Source organism: Symsagittifera roscoffensis, chromosome 1 (genome assembly GCF_963678635.1).
Source record: "Symsagittifera roscoffensis chromosome 1, txSymRosc1.1, whole genome shotgun sequence".
NCBI lineage: Eukaryota > Metazoa > Xenacoelomorpha > Acoela > Convolutidae > Symsagittifera > Symsagittifera roscoffensis.
In genome coordinates, this window is record NC_087062.1 from 39,562,802 (window position 1) to 39,578,275 (window position 15,474).

The 15,474-nt window shown below is 33.6% G+C and overlaps 1 protein-coding gene across 2 annotated transcripts in view; it reads left to right on the forward strand.

Moving 5' to 3' along the window:
• Window positions 1-13,123, forward strand: part of LOC134856725 (rhodopsin, G0-coupled-like) — a 46,686-nt gene extending 33,563 nt beyond the window's left edge. Inside the window, exons 4-7 of one of the 2 annotated variants that reach the window (XM_063872997.1) lie at window positions 1,850-1,956; window positions 5,009-5,226; window positions 9,094-9,133; window positions 12,215-12,320. In XM_063872997.1, coding sequence (XP_063729067.1) covers window positions 1,850-1,956; window positions 5,009-5,226; window positions 9,094-9,132 — 364 coding nt within the window. In that variant the 3' untranslated portion in view covers window position 9,133; window positions 12,215-12,320. Of the gene's footprint in view, window positions 1-1,849; window positions 1,957-5,008; window positions 5,227-9,093; window positions 9,134-12,214 lie in introns of both variants that reach the window. The other variant, XM_063872996.1, reaches the window with a different exon arrangement.
• Window positions 13,124-15,474: the final 2,351 nt, after the last annotated feature.

The following is a 15,474-nucleotide window of genomic DNA, read 5'->3' on the forward strand; positions in this document are numbered from 1 at the left end:
GATAATCAAAGCTGATTTTACTTATTTGACCCATTTTTGGAAATATCAAAAAATTTCATGTTAAAAAAATGGACCAGCAATTGCGATATAAAATTGTACTAATTTGAATAAAGATACGATCGTACCCTAAATCTACTTGAAAATGCTAAATTTTACACAGAGGCGAAGATGCACTTTGCATACACAAAAGCAAAATTATGACCGATAACGCTACTGGGAAAAACTGAATGAGCTAAACCGTTAGTCAACAAGATTTCTTAAGTGACGCACGCCAATTATGATGCATTAGCAGTACCAGTTAATTTGAAAAAAAAAACATCGAAATATACCAACTAACATGTCTCAATTTATAGAGCAGTCTATGGAGCAGTAATAACCTGAAAAAATTAAATGTAATAAAAATAAATGAAAACTTTTTTTTAATTTGAAATTTTTTGTGAAAATCATCACCCACACGCAATATTAAGTCCAAATTGATCAGTTTCGGTTCTAGTAACAAATTAGTTATGGTAAACAAGCTACCTTCAACCAATTTGGAACGATTTCTTTGACGGTTTCAATCTATGCTTACGCGCTAATAGCGCGAAATATATCACGCATTAATTGTCCCAAATTGGCCAAAATAGCAATTTTTTAACCCCCACAACTTTACAAAAAATGATCACAGGTGAAATATCTTTCCAAATTTAAGCTCAAGACAACAATACTTTTTGAACCATATCAAAAAAAATTCCGTCAAAAAGGGCTAGTTAAAAAGTCGAAATTTGTCTGAAGAAAAAAAAACACCTCGAGCACAAATATTCCGTTACTTTCGTTATGAAAGTCGGAACAAAAATTGTCTGTCTTAAAATTTTCAGCATCGATTGTACTTAATAGCTGGTATTTGATCAAAATGAACACTTTCAAAATGAACACATTTCATCGCAACAATATTCGTGTCGCAACAATTTTGCGACTTAGGTTTAAAAAAAAAGATACTCTATACTTTAACACAACCATTGGTTTTGTAGTAAGCTGTGTTTTTCATTGCCCATAATAGCTCAATAATAGTAAAAGATGTGAGGAGAAAAACATACAAGTTTCGTTCAAATCAGGGTGAAGCCTCGATTTCTCGACGTCTTTTAACGTCTCTGGAGTACTGCTCGAGTTGAAAAAAATATATATTGATTTGAAGCTGCACTATTCTTTAACCAGATATAACTTTAACTTGTTTTTAGATCCCACAGCAACAAAAGTATCAAAAAAACTTCCCTTCTTGCGGATTCTGCGGTAATGCTCGTAGCTTTGCAGCATGACCCACATGCTACGCGAAAATGTACAATCTGGCCTCGTGTTTGACTCAAAAATTGTTTCAGTAAAAAGTCGTAATTTGTCTGCAGATTAATTCCGAGCGCAACGATTCATCACGTTTTTCAAATGCCGAAGTGATGAATAAGTACTATAACAAAAAAACAAATTGACAAAATTTTCAAATATCTTTGAAAACCATTTGATTTGTTGGGGAAATAAAATGTTAAATTTCGCCAACTAAAATTTTGGCCAAGGCTATGTGGCTGACGCTGATCAAAACTGCAAATGTGAGTGAGCAAAACTTGAAATAGCGAGTCTGCAAACTAATGCTTTTACATGTGCATGCTAATCGACGCACATGCTAATAGGCCGGCCCCCGCCCTTTAGATCGCGCTAATTATCTAAAAACCGAACGAAACATATCGCGCTAATTATCTCAGATTGATAATTGGCCGTATTGCCAATGTTCAAAGCCCCGTAATGCTACTAAAAGTGATTGCAGATAATATATCTTATCTAATGTAGCTCGCCGTCTTGTTTTCAATTTTGTCTGTTTCAGGAGACGGCGAATTGTGATCATGTGTATGATTTCCACCGCTTCCTTCCTTCTCGCCTGGGTGCCCTACGCTGTATTGGGCATGTTCATGATATTTGGAATCCCCTTCGGTTAGCATAATTTCATGTATTGATCCGACTTCAACACCGATTGGTTACCAACACCTAATTTCCTTTGCTTCTAGGCAGCCATCGATGGCAGAAACCAAACGAGGCTCCCCTGTTCTTTTTTAGTATTTTAGTAATTTGATCTAATCGCAGCTTGAAACTGGTCTTTTTTTTGGTGCCTCTTCGAGAAATCAGTTATCACTTTTTGGTTCACCGACATTAGGTTTTTTCGAGAAAAAATGATGCCGGGTGATGGATTTAAAAAACTGGGTCATTTGAAACCAACGACGCACATATTTTTTTTGGAAGTACACATATCCTGTAAAACTCAAATTAGAGTTTGCCTTGCTGCATGTCATTAATGAAAAATAAACAAATAAAACATATCAAATACAGGTCGAATTAGTTCAGACGCGTTTTTTTTTCTGTTATTGATGCATGTTGCAAAAAATGAAATTTCAATAAGACCTTTATAGGTTTTGTAAACTTCCCTTTTTGCAGCAAAATTAGTTTTTTTGCCACCTTTGGTATTTTTTGTAATGCTCGAATGCATTCAGGTTCGTATCTAGGATTTTCTCGAGGGGGGGTTTTAAAAAATTCAAAAAAATTTGCCAACCTTTTTTAAGTTGGTCAAATTGATTGACAAAAATTTTCGCGCCAGAGCAGTATAAAATCGTTTTGACCAAAAATTCGTTTTTTTTTCGGCCCGCCTCCCCCTACAAATTAGTATATATTGGTGACGAAGGCGCCCTAAGAAAATTTCAGGGTTGGTCAGCCAAAAATGGATGTCATAAAATATTACCAAAGGGACAAATTTTGGTTGGTGAGGGGGTCGAATCCTTGAGGGGAAGAGGCATCCGATCCCCCCCCCCCCCCAAATCCACCCCTGGATGCATTTTTCCAGTAACAAAATGCGATTTTGCTACTGGAAAAATTTATGAAAAAACATAGTCAAAAAATGTAGTTTTTACTATATAAAACCCAAAGTTATTGCTTAAAAACAAAATTTAAACGTTTTGTTTTGCGCAAATTTTTGAAAGACTTTACTCTGCTAAGATTTTTTTGAGCTATGTAAAAGGTTTCTTTTGGTATAAATTTTTAAATCAATTAACTTGGTACTTTCAGCGCAATTTTTGATGTTATGTTTTGAATCCTCAAAATTGCACCGTATTAATTCTGTTAAATTATTTAGCAACTTTTGTGCACTTTTCTTTTTGTCTATTATTAACGCAATAATGCGAAAAACGCGTTTGAGTTTTCTAGTTTTGGTTCATTTTGTCTGGATCATTTAAATCAGCACTGAATTTAAGTTATGAGAGAATTTTACAGAAGCAAATCTAATTCCGTGACTTGTAACTGGTCTTGACTGGAATGTTTTTTGGGGCCTCAAAAATTTTACTTCAGGATTATCTCGCGTTTTGGAATTTGCATTTGTTTATGGCTGGTTTTAGTATCTGTTAATCGCTCCTTCTGTTATACGAGAATCTTCTTTCTGCATCTCAAAGTACCAGTTTATAATTAATTTTCTAATTGAAAATACACAAAATTTTCACATAAGTCATCATACGCCCTTATTCCATCGATCAGAACTACTCCATCTCAAAGTGTCATTGCTTGTTCGACCAAAACGCCCGTCCGAAAATGCTTCAAATCGCTGATAAAACCAGTTAATTAGTCGCGGAGGTCTAACTGATCCGTTCTTTCCAGGAACAAAATGATTCTTTGTTCCGACCATTGGAAAAATGTGGAGGAACTTTGTTTTCGAGTGTTTTTTTTTATTTTCCACGCAAAATCAGTATCAAAACAATTTAAAATTTTTTGAATAAATTTTTTCAGTGTCGAGAAAAACCAGTTTGAAGTTTCTGATTTTAGTCGAAACTCAACCTAATAAGTTGAGCGTGAAGGCTTGCATTAACCTGTTTATACTTAATTTAAGCCGTGAAAACTAAATTTCATTTGAGTAAAGTCAGTTTTAGTAGTTAATTAGCGCCAATTTTGTAATCAAAATTCAAAACTTTTCTGCAAAAAAAAAGAAAACATTGAAATTTTGTAACAATTTTTTTTCGTTTTTCTAGTCATTTTTCGATAAAAACTGTTTTCCAATTGGCCTATTTTATTTGCATTAAAAATTTCAATATCAATTTATTTCCATAAGTTTCTTGTATCGAAATGAAAAATAGATTATATGTTGTTGTATGTTAATTGATCATTGTTAGCCTGATGAACTACACGAGCGGGTCTGAATAAATTTCAAAAATATTTTTTCTCATTTTAAAATTGAACAAATTAAAAAGAAAACGCTATAACTTGAATGCATCGATAGTTTGATAAAATGGCCTTTGAAGACAGTGCTCTTTTACTTTGCAATTACTTTTAATCATGATGTGCCGACTTTGTTACAGTTGTTCACGCAACAGTTTTTAAGCCATGTTGGTTGGAAAAAAACGCTACTTGAGATACTTCGATTTACTTTGTTTTCACAAAAGTTCAACAAAAAATTTCTTACCATATAGTGCAAGGGAGCGCGGGTATCCTTTGATATGTTAATACGGTTAAGACGGTTCATCCACAAGGGAATGGTCCAACATACGAGCTGTTCAGCTTATCTCGGAGAACCGCTGTTGTGCCCCTGCTTATAAACTACAGGCAATTTTTTTGGGGTGGGTAATATTGCCTCTCCCTCAGTCAACGAGAAAGGCTCATGATGGGCCTCGAACATCCGACCATTCGATTGAGAGGCGGAGACGTAATCACAACTGCTCCCTACAAAAAAGATAGCAGATGAAAAAAAGAAACAGGTTTATAATGCTCAGATTATCCATATCGAGAGAATGATGTTCAATTAAATTTATTACTTTTCCGAGCACTAGGTCATATTGTGAACAGCTGATGTGACCAGTCAGAAAAAACGATAAGCAACAATTAATGAAAGTTTTTCTGTTTTTCTATCAAATGGAAAGAAAACAGAACCACTGGTCGCTTCACGCTCAAGCTCCCCTCGTTACAAAATGAGTACGCTGGAACCGGCAAACTAGATGTTACTGCTTTTTTTCAGGTAAAGTTTTCTCATTGACTGCAAACACGATCGCGAAGACATCCTGCATCTACAATACACTGATTCTGCGACATGCCAGCGACACCTCTGCCCCCACAACAACCCCCGTCAACTCTCGGCGGCGTGCGAACGGAAACAACTGCCCAAATAACAATCCTTCGAATGAAAGCTGGGTTCGACGTATGATCAACCGAATCAGAAGCTGCCCATCTTCAGCTGTGAGTCTAGTCATCATAAATTTTCCAGTTTTTAATAAACTAAAAGACAAGATGTTGGTGAATCAGCTTAGCGAAAAACATCCGACTTTTCTTCTGTTTGCTGATTATTTGATCGATACTCTCACAATCTTCTATATTTGTATCTAGTAATTTTTGTGTATTTACTTTTTTTAGTTGCATCGATTAATGCCAACTTGATGTATCCATATTTTTTGACTGCGACCTGTCGGAATTAAAAAATCTAAAATCTGTCCGTGCATGAGCAAACATCAATGAAGGCACTGATTTAGTTTTTCCATTTTTGATGATTATTATCCTTTATGAAATGAGAGCTCAAATTTATCATTTTTTGCTTAGCTGGCTGACGATTGCAAAAATTTTAGAGCACGCTCTCTGGTTTCAATTTGACTTATTCCTGACAAAGGCAGGCATTCTTACAAGTTTTGCTGCTGTCAAGAAAATTGTATGAAAATTTTGGAGATCCTAAATTTTCAAAAAAAAACAAATTTTGTTTTAAAAATAATATCAAAGTGAAAGCAAACATACAGTAACGCATTAAATAGTCCAAAAACCATAGCTCAATTTGAAACGTTTTTGAAGAGAGATTAAATATCCGCTGACACGTTGACAGTTGGCAAAATTTAAACCTCGATCAATAACTTTACGAAAAATTATCACAGTAGTTTACTTTGTTCACAGGACTCATTTATCTACTGGGCGTTATTGTTGCATTAGACATGTTTTGAGCATGGTAGCATTTTAAACATGGGGCCTAATTTTACCGACTCAATTTGTTGAAGTTTCAGGTCTCTTTTTTCTGTTCAATAGATTTTGGCTTATTTCAAAGCATTTTTTTGGCTTCTTATTACGTTGTTCGCTTGACTACCGAAAAAAAACCTGTGAGTGTTCGTGTTCTTAGGAGAAGGGGGACTTTTTTCTAGTTTAGAATTTTTTTCGGTTTAAAGGGTTTCTGTTCAGATTTTTTCGGCTTTTTTGCCGCTTGACAATTATAAATTCAAATTGAATCAACCTCCGTTACATTTGCTATAGAGGTAACACAACTGCCTGAGACAGAAAGCTTGTAGCTCGTTTCCAAACGCGCCCTGTTTTTTTTGTGCAAACTGGATTTTTGTGCTTTTTGTACTTTTTCGGACTACCCTCCTTCTGTTTAGTTTTTTCGACTTTGCTCCCGTCGCCCGATTTTTTGAAGATTTTGTTTTTTTGCAACATGCTGTAACAGCTATGCTTGAGATGACAAACTCTGGGATTTTGATTTCAGTCGATACCTGTTTATTTGGCAACTTGAAAACTTTCGGCTTGCTTAGATATTGTTCTGTCTGCTTGTGTTTCTAGGTTTATTGCTACAGAAAATATTTTTTCGAAAACTTGGTTTTTTTAGCATTCTGAAAGCTCCTTGTGATGTTTCTAGTGGTGCGCGTATTTTTGCTCATGATATTTTGCGCTTTTGTTGCAATTCTTACGATTTATTTTTTTTGAAGATTTTTTTTTCACTTGTTTATCCAACCCACAACTAGCACAAAATGCTACAATTAGTATGACTTAAAAAGATAATTTTGAAAATGTGGATTTAAATAAGTTTTTTTTTGAGAAAATTCTGAAATATTTCAATTTTTTTTTATTCTAATTGGTTAAATCAGTGAAAAAAAAAACTGATCAAAGAAAAGCTAAAAGTTAAAACCTCAAGGGGCATTGTCGTTGCAGCATTTGATTTTTGGTAAAAAGGTCAAAAATCAAAACGGATTCACGTTGGATCACAAGGTTTAGATAAAAATCTATTGAAAAAATTCATAAAATAGAAAATTGATAGAAACAATTCCAAAAACTCCAATGCCGGGTAACTTGTATGAGATAGAAGTGAGGGGAAATGAACACGTTTGTTGTGTTTGCCGCTATCAGTTTTCAAACAATTGTACCTCTACAATAGCGATAACTCAGTAACCATATGATTTTCGAAAACAGAAGTAAAATGGATCAAACTGCCGACAATATTGCAAACATACGTCAAAGTTTTAACAAATAGAAATCTAAAAAAAAACAAAGTTTAACGAAATGTCCAAGATTAATTACGAATTCACAAAATTTGAACAGGTAAGTGATGCTAGGCAAAATTTACTTGAGTTATCGGTACTTTTACAGGGCTGATCTCCTGATGGAAGATGTAAAATTCTCAACCAATGAAAACTCTTAGACGTTCCTATTGGCTAAACAGCTTTTACACAAGATTAAAATCAAATCTAGTAGAAACAATTCGTGTAGATATCTAATAAATGTTTTATTTTGTTTTTCATTTTTTAGAAGCAAGTATCATTCAAGAATTTAATTGTTTCCAAAGCGTCGTAGATCTGACCAAACTTAAAAGAACTCATCTGTTTGCTTGTTCAGTCAATGTGAGTTTCAATGGCTGGATTTATTTGTTCCGTTTGAGACTTTTGCGATTTATTTAGGATTTTTGCTCACTGAGTTCTGATTGGCTGAAATAACTTTTCCAATATTCATCATAAGTTATTGAGTGTTTTTTGTAATAGAATGCTTGATTTCAGAAAATTGGATTTCTGATTGACAGAATCGAGCTGAGCTTTCTTTCAAAAAGTAAAATAATTGAAGGGTGGCGGCCCTCAAAAATCAATTCAAGCCGTTAATTCTGAAGTACCATACGACAATTTTATGAATATAGCATTAAAGAATCTATCCGCAATTTACCGTTTTAAAGTTGTCTATATGAACCTCATTGTTCCGACTTTTGAAGAAAGTGCAGAATATTTATGCTTGGGATGGTTTTTTAAAATCAATTTTCGTTTTTTTAACCAAGCATTTTTGACCAATTTTTTTAATTCAATCTGAAAAAATATTGTTTCCTGGGCGTAAATAATAAAATTTTCACCTGTGATCCTTTTTTGCGAAAAAGTGGGGACTCGAAAATTGCTTTTTTTGTGCAATTTGGGAGAATTAACATGCGATATATTGCGTTCTAATAACATGCGTACGTGGCGGATCAATGCATTTGAAAATAAATTAAGGCAATTCATTTGTTACATATTAGAATACAAGCAGTTAAATACGTCCTTTTGTAGATAAACTTAAATTAAAAAAAAAAACATTTAAAAAAAAACTTTTTTTTTTCGTTTTTTAAAGTGTTTTTTGCGTCAAATTTTCAATCGAAAACTTTCTAAATTGGCCTGAAAGTGCAGTCGGAACATTCCGGGTTTCGCTCTGATATACGAGCAATTCAATTTTTAATCCAAAATTGAGTTGTATTGATTTATCCAACACTTGTACTGAACTTGAACTTTGACCGAAAAGTCAGAGGTCAGGAACAGAACCGACACGAAAACTTCGTCAAATCACAACTGACAGTTTCATGCTAATTTGCTTTGACCGATAAAATGCTCTCTGAATTGAAAAGAAATTTGGTCTGAATTGTTTTACTGATTAAACTAGGCTTGAATACCAATTTTCACCATATGCTGTAAGTGTTCCTAACTGCGTGAAGCTATAAGAATTAACATCCGAGTTAGGAAAATTTTCATATTGAAAAAGTGAATTTGCTTAACTGTTTCTCTGTGTTTTTTTTTTAAATGGTCCGGTATAAAACTCAATGTATGCTGCTCTTATAGCAGGTTTATCCAGTTTCCTCATAAATGCATGTAATTTATGTTTTTCTTTGTCTGCTAATTGCGTTTTGCATAACGGAGTTTCTTTGCATTTGACATGAGACAATTTCAAAGTGAGTTTGATTGGGTTTATTCACTTGACTGTGAATAAAGACCAGTGTTCGACTAATCTATCCGATACCCCTAGGGTTGTGTATACCACAGACACTATATGCTCGTGTCTGTTTCTTATTAGGTGCAGGACCTCCTGATTGATGGTCCCTTCATGTGCTAAGGTATGGCCGTTTGAAAAGTAACTCTTTCCTTCTAAAGACCATCTTTCTCGAGACCAAAGTTTAGAATAATCAGCAAATTTGTGGGACAATATCAAAGCCTTTCATTTCAAAGCCCGAACTAGGAGGTTGCCAATTAGTAGTAGATCAACTCCCTAATTACAATGAAAACTGTTAAACACTCACTGTTCCCTATAAGTGTCCCGACTTTCGAAGAAAGTGTTGGGATATTTGTGCTTGGTGTTTTTTCATTCGAAAAATTTGGAACTTTTGACTGAGAGTTTTAGACGTGATTAGTTTACATAAATTTATGGGGTCTGGAAAGCTTGCCAGTTTGATCAATATCATTTGTTAACTAGAAAAACTGCTATTTAATATGGCTCAGAAATCAATCTTAATTAACATATTTCGCTTCTGCGATACGCGGAAGATCTATCAAATGTTAAGCAGTCTGTCTATTGACATTCAGTTACTGGTTTTTGCCAATTTTGAGACTTAGTAATCCCGGGTTGACCTCCATAGACCAAAAATACTAATCATACCATTCCACAAACTGGGTCTATGAAAAAATATTATTCATACAAGATTTATACATATTGCTAAAACGGTGTCATCGAATTTTCAAAGAATTTTTTTCTTGTTTTGGCATAAAATTCCGTGTTTTGTGCTAAATAAAAAGAAAATTTTTTGTCGGAAAAATCCTAGTCATACAGTTTCTATGTATAGAAATTGTATGACTAGCTTTTTTTTTGAAGGCGACAGCAAATAATTTTTAACATAATTTTGAAATTACCACAAAAGTTTTTTCAACCGCGAACCAAATTTTTTACTCAAACAATTATTTTCCCACAAAAATTGGATTTTTTTTTCCGTTTTTCTGGATAATTTTTTTTCAAAAATGCTCATCATTTCTTTTTTTTTGCATGGTATGTTTATGTATGCCTTGGTTAAAGTAAAACTCAAAATTAAAAAACGATCATCTTTCAAAAATTTTGCCAAAAATAATAGTTTGATTCTTTCAGTATATGATCTGTGTACCACAATTCTTAGACAATTCAAGTCGTTTCCAATGCTGTTGGTGATTCTAATTTTGAGTAAACCATAGTTTGTGTCACTTGTGTTCGGTTACGATCACACCCCAAAAATTTTAAGAAATTAAATTTTAAAGAATCGAATTTTTCGGTTTATGAAAAATTGCTAGTCATACAAATTCCATATATGAAATTCACTAATCATAGGCCTTTCATGCAACTCTCTTATTTTATGGAATCGCGTCAAAAGTGGATGCTTAGCATTTTTCCTTAAATGAAAATTATATGAGTAGCATTATTGGTCAACCCGGGATTTTGTATAGCGAAATAAGTTTTGTTTGTACCATGGCTGCTGTGTTTGCATCTTACACTATCACAGCTGAAATTTTAAAGTTTTGCTGGACCTAAAGTTATAATTTGAGACTTTTTTATCGCGCTCTATTATTGCCATGGCAATGAATCGAGTACCTGATCTGACGTGTTCAAAGCGAACGCCTTAAAACTATACTAAGCGCCTAAAATTATAAACGGTTAAAATTTTAGCTTAAAAGTTTTTTTCTGATCATATTAAAACATTAGTAGGGGCAAAAGATACCAATTTATAATTTCATAGCGTAAGAAAGATTCTTTATAAAAACATTTTATTAAAACAAAAGAATCAAAATCAATCTAATTATTGAAGAACAATTATTGGTTTTTTTAACTAAGTAAAATTTTTGACTTTAAATGCCAGTCAAGAGATGCGGGTTCCAACTTTGATACATGTAGCAGGGTAACGTTATCTGGTAAATTGCATAGAAGGCATCACTTGCCAGGCCTTGTCTTTTTCTATAGTAGAATTTCAATAATGTTTTTTAAAGTTATTCTAAAATAAATATTAAAAAAACTGCAATACTCCATATCCTTTTTTTAGGCTGATTTTTAACTAAATTAAATCAGGAAATTGCAAGTGTAACCATGAACACAAAAACTTCAAGCTTCAAGGATTTTTTTGTAACAAAACGAGCAAGATAAATGTTTAAAATTCAGATTGATAGATGTTCTGGGCGTAATTGACAAGCTTAAAGGATGCATACACTATAAACACTAGATTCACAATTTTAGTTTTTGGCCTTCTCGAATTCTACAATGCGCTTTATATATCTCAAAAAGGTCAGGCAAGAAACCTTTTTTTTGGCATCGCTTTTTTCAATCAGGCGCGGATCTAATATTTTTCGTGGCCGGATATAAATTTTCAAAATACTCTGCTGAAATTTTTTTGCGCCGCAGGCAAATTGATGAAAATGGTCAATGTTTCATTTTTAGGCATTTTTGGAGGGTTTTTACCCAAAGAATTGCGTTTTTGACGCACTCTCTGTACTCAAAATTGAAATAGTTTGAGCCACATTCAAAATAATACATCACGCGACCTCGTCATTGTGATTTTCGGTAGCTGTTACTCTTGAAAATTTATCAGAAGTCGGGTTGAAAATAGTATGCGTTGGAAAACACCGGCCAAGTAGAATTTCTCACAATTGGCATTGAATGAGATGCTATGTCAATGACAGATTTCACTTTTGATTTCTCTAAAACAATATGAAATAGAAAGTTCAACAAAAACTGATTGACAGGAAAACACCAAAATAACTGTAAATAATGACATTTTAAGAGGGTGAGAAATACGAAGTGCTGTGTGAGAGTGTGATTTATGAGTTCTTTAGATTTCTGTTTGAAAATCGTCCGAATTAATGGTGAATCCAGGTTTGGGGGATGGGGGGTTCAAATGAGTAGTTCTGAATATTGTGCTGGCTTTTTATTCCGGATCGATCAAACTGATTTTTCCAGCTTTCTACTTGGAGTATTTGGCACCAAAGGCGCCTTTAATACAAATTTAGAGTGAGTCGGTCAAAAACAAAACGCATAAACTAGTAATAACTAATGGGGGTCAGTTGGTCTTTTTGGTTGGTCAGTTAGTCAAATCCCTGAGTTTCAGTGAATCTGCCCCTGGCCTGGATCTTTTGAAACACCTTTCAATTTTTATCCGTAGCAAAAATAATAAAATAATTTTCTTTAGCCTCCGAAACTGTCGTTAACGGAAATGTTCATGCGTGGACAAAGCTGCGCGAAGACATCTACAGTGACTCAAGTATTCGCATCTAACAACACTGGATTAGCCGTGCCATACATTAACTCGTCAATCTCGGTATCGACTGAAAAAGTGGCGCTTCCGAAGATAGTCGAAGCTGACGACATAGTCCGAGGGGGAGTTATATTGGAAGAAAACGAAGAAGAAGTTATCATTGCTCGTCTTCGCGAGCCGTTCGTACAGTCTTCGATCAAGCCTTCCTTTGTAGTTCTCGGAATGTGCGACGACTATAATAGTGTTTGTGTTGACGATCCTATGAAAACCTCTGCTCTGTAGATGTGACAAACAGTTTTAAGATGAAGAGGATAAACTGACAGGAGCTCTGATAGCTTTAGCCTCCAAGTTTGAACCTCCAAACTCAATATTTGTCGAGCACCATAAAAATGTTTGGTTTACTTTGGAGCTTATCTCAAAATTTTTAATATCCATAATCCAATAACCGGAGATAATCATTATATTTGCTTAGCGCGTTTTTTGTTTACTCTTATTCCAGGATAATCATTAGAGCCATAAAAGGTTGAACTTGTAAAGATAAAGCTACCGTGGTAGATGTTTCTTTTGAAACCTCTGCGCGCTTTACCGATTTTTTTTGAAGACGGCGCTATTTTTATGACTATTTTTTATTAATACTGAAGTTGAACTCATTCAAACATATCGAGGTTGCAATTTAGTAGTTGAAATTTTATACGGCCACATTTGGGCTAAGAATTTTTGTTTTCCCAACAAAATGTAATTTTAAAATTGATTCGTTTTATGTAAAGTAGGTATAAAATTCAGATTTGCCCCGTTATTTTAATCGACATAACTTGCGCTCCAGGCAGATTTTACTGCCATAATATTAAGATTAGCATATTATAAGTATACTAAGATAACCGACCGAAGTCTAATTTAAACCCTGAATGGAATGCTACTTATTTACTTCTAGCAGAGTGACCTTTAAAGAAAAATCACTAATTAACTGTAGACTATTTCAAATGAGATCAGTATCAGAATATTTGGAACAGACTTATTACCTAATTCACTTATTACCTAATGCCACAAATAGGATAGTCTGATCAATAAACAAACTGCTTAAAAGTACCACAAAGTATCGAACTTTAATCGAATTGAAAATTTCGCTTTTATGATCAATTGTGTCTGAGTTGGATTTGGGTTTTTGACCCGTATACTAATACCAGAAATTGAAAAAGAAGTTTAACGTATGTTTGGTAAAACTGGTTCCTTTATTGTTTATTTACAGTCGTGTAAAGTTGAAAAAAAATTTTTAGTTTGTTTAATCAATTTTGTACTATTAGTTTCAATATGATCTTTTAATTCCAGTTTTTCTAAATCAAGATAGACATATTGATATTTGAAAATAACTTGTAACTCAAGTTTTTTTATTGATCATTTTAATTGGGTAATTGTTTTTGTCGATGAGTTAAGCGAAAAAAAATTTTTTGCTTTTTCCTAAGTTCAAAGTCAGTTTGTTTTGATTAAACCGTTTCATTGTCTTCATCGGCATACTTTTTAATTGTTTAATCAACTTCGATTTTTCAGTCTGCAATACAGCTGTATTATAAGCTCAGTGATGAGCATTTGCATTTTTAATCATATTCGTTATATCGTGTAAAAACCGAATGAAAATTGGTGATCCTTGAAATAAGTCCTGTAGTAGACGGTATATGATTTTTGAGTTTATAATTTGTTTGGGATTTCTTAAACTCAATGTTTCCGATCTGATAAACATGAAATTTGAATTTCATATGCTGGTCCTGCAATACTGTAATAATAACTGTTGTTCAGTATGAGCGTATGATCAACGGTATCGAACACTTTTCCAAAATCAAACAAGACTGCTCGTATCAGGGCGAGGCCCTGAATGTTCCGACTGCCTTTTAAGGTTTATGGAGCAGTAATAAAATTTAAAAAATAAAATTAAAAATTAAAAATTAATAAAATCCCCCCACACGCCATATACAGTACAAAGAATCTAATTCGCTCCTTGTAGCAAAACAATTATGACAAATAGGCTTCTTTCAACCAATTTGGAACAATTTCTAAGAGGGATTAACTATCCGCTTACGCGTTAAAAGCGCGAAATATATCGCGCGTTAATTGTCCCAAATTGGCCAAAATGGCAACCTTTAAACCCCTGTAACTTTACGAAAAATGATCACAGGTGAAATATCTTTTCAAATTTGAGCTCAGGACAACAATACTTTTCGAATGATATAAAAAAAATCCGTCAAAAATGGCTAGTTAAAAAGTCGAAATTTGTCTGAAGAAAAAAAAAACCCACCCCGAGCACAAATATTCCGTTACTTTCGTACCGAAAGTCGGAACAAAAATATTTATATACAGTTTCGATGGATTGGTTATCCCAATCAAAGCTAAATTTTTCAACTAGCGAAAAAGTAGCGTCAACACGTTTTCGTTTTGACGTGAAATTGATCTGAGAATGATGAAGTAATTTTTGCCGAGGAAAAACTTTTAAGTTTTTAATTCAGATTTTTCCTTTAATTGTTTGCCAAGGAGAATTAACATTGAACCTCGTTCTTTACTCGGAGGCCTCAAGTTTCTCCTTTTTTAACTACATGGGTTTTTGTTTTCAAGTTTTTTAAACTCGGGAAAACTGTTCTGCCTGATTTTTAGAAACAAAAGAGTCATAATAGGTCCCAATATTTCTCGTATGATCGGAATAAAAAAGTGATTGATGTTGAGGCAATTGTTTCTTGAGTTTGTTTGATTGCTTAACTGTCACGGGTCTCACTAACAATAGTTTTTCTGTATTTTTTATGACTGAAGTTTGATTTTGAAAAATGTTTTTTTTTTGTTTCTTTGCGAAACTATTGTTAAAAATTCTCCATCTGTGACAATTTTATTAGCAATGGGTGAACTGTTTTTAGCAGTTCCAAAAAGATTGCTTATCGTTTGAAATATTTTTCTCACTGTAGTTTTTTTATGCAGTTTTTCTGATAGAACTCTGTCTTCTTTTTCGATACCAATACAAAAGTTGCGTTTTATTTTCATCTTTAACTTCTGCTTTCCTTTTTTAAGCAACGTATTCTTATTATTGGCTTCTTTTTGATTTGATTGTCATCCAGATGTCTTATTGCGTTTACCGAATTTGACGTTTCAGGGTGTGTTTTATTCAATTTTTAGCAAGCAATGCGTTTAATTGATGAAAATCCCGCTTTGAGTTTAAA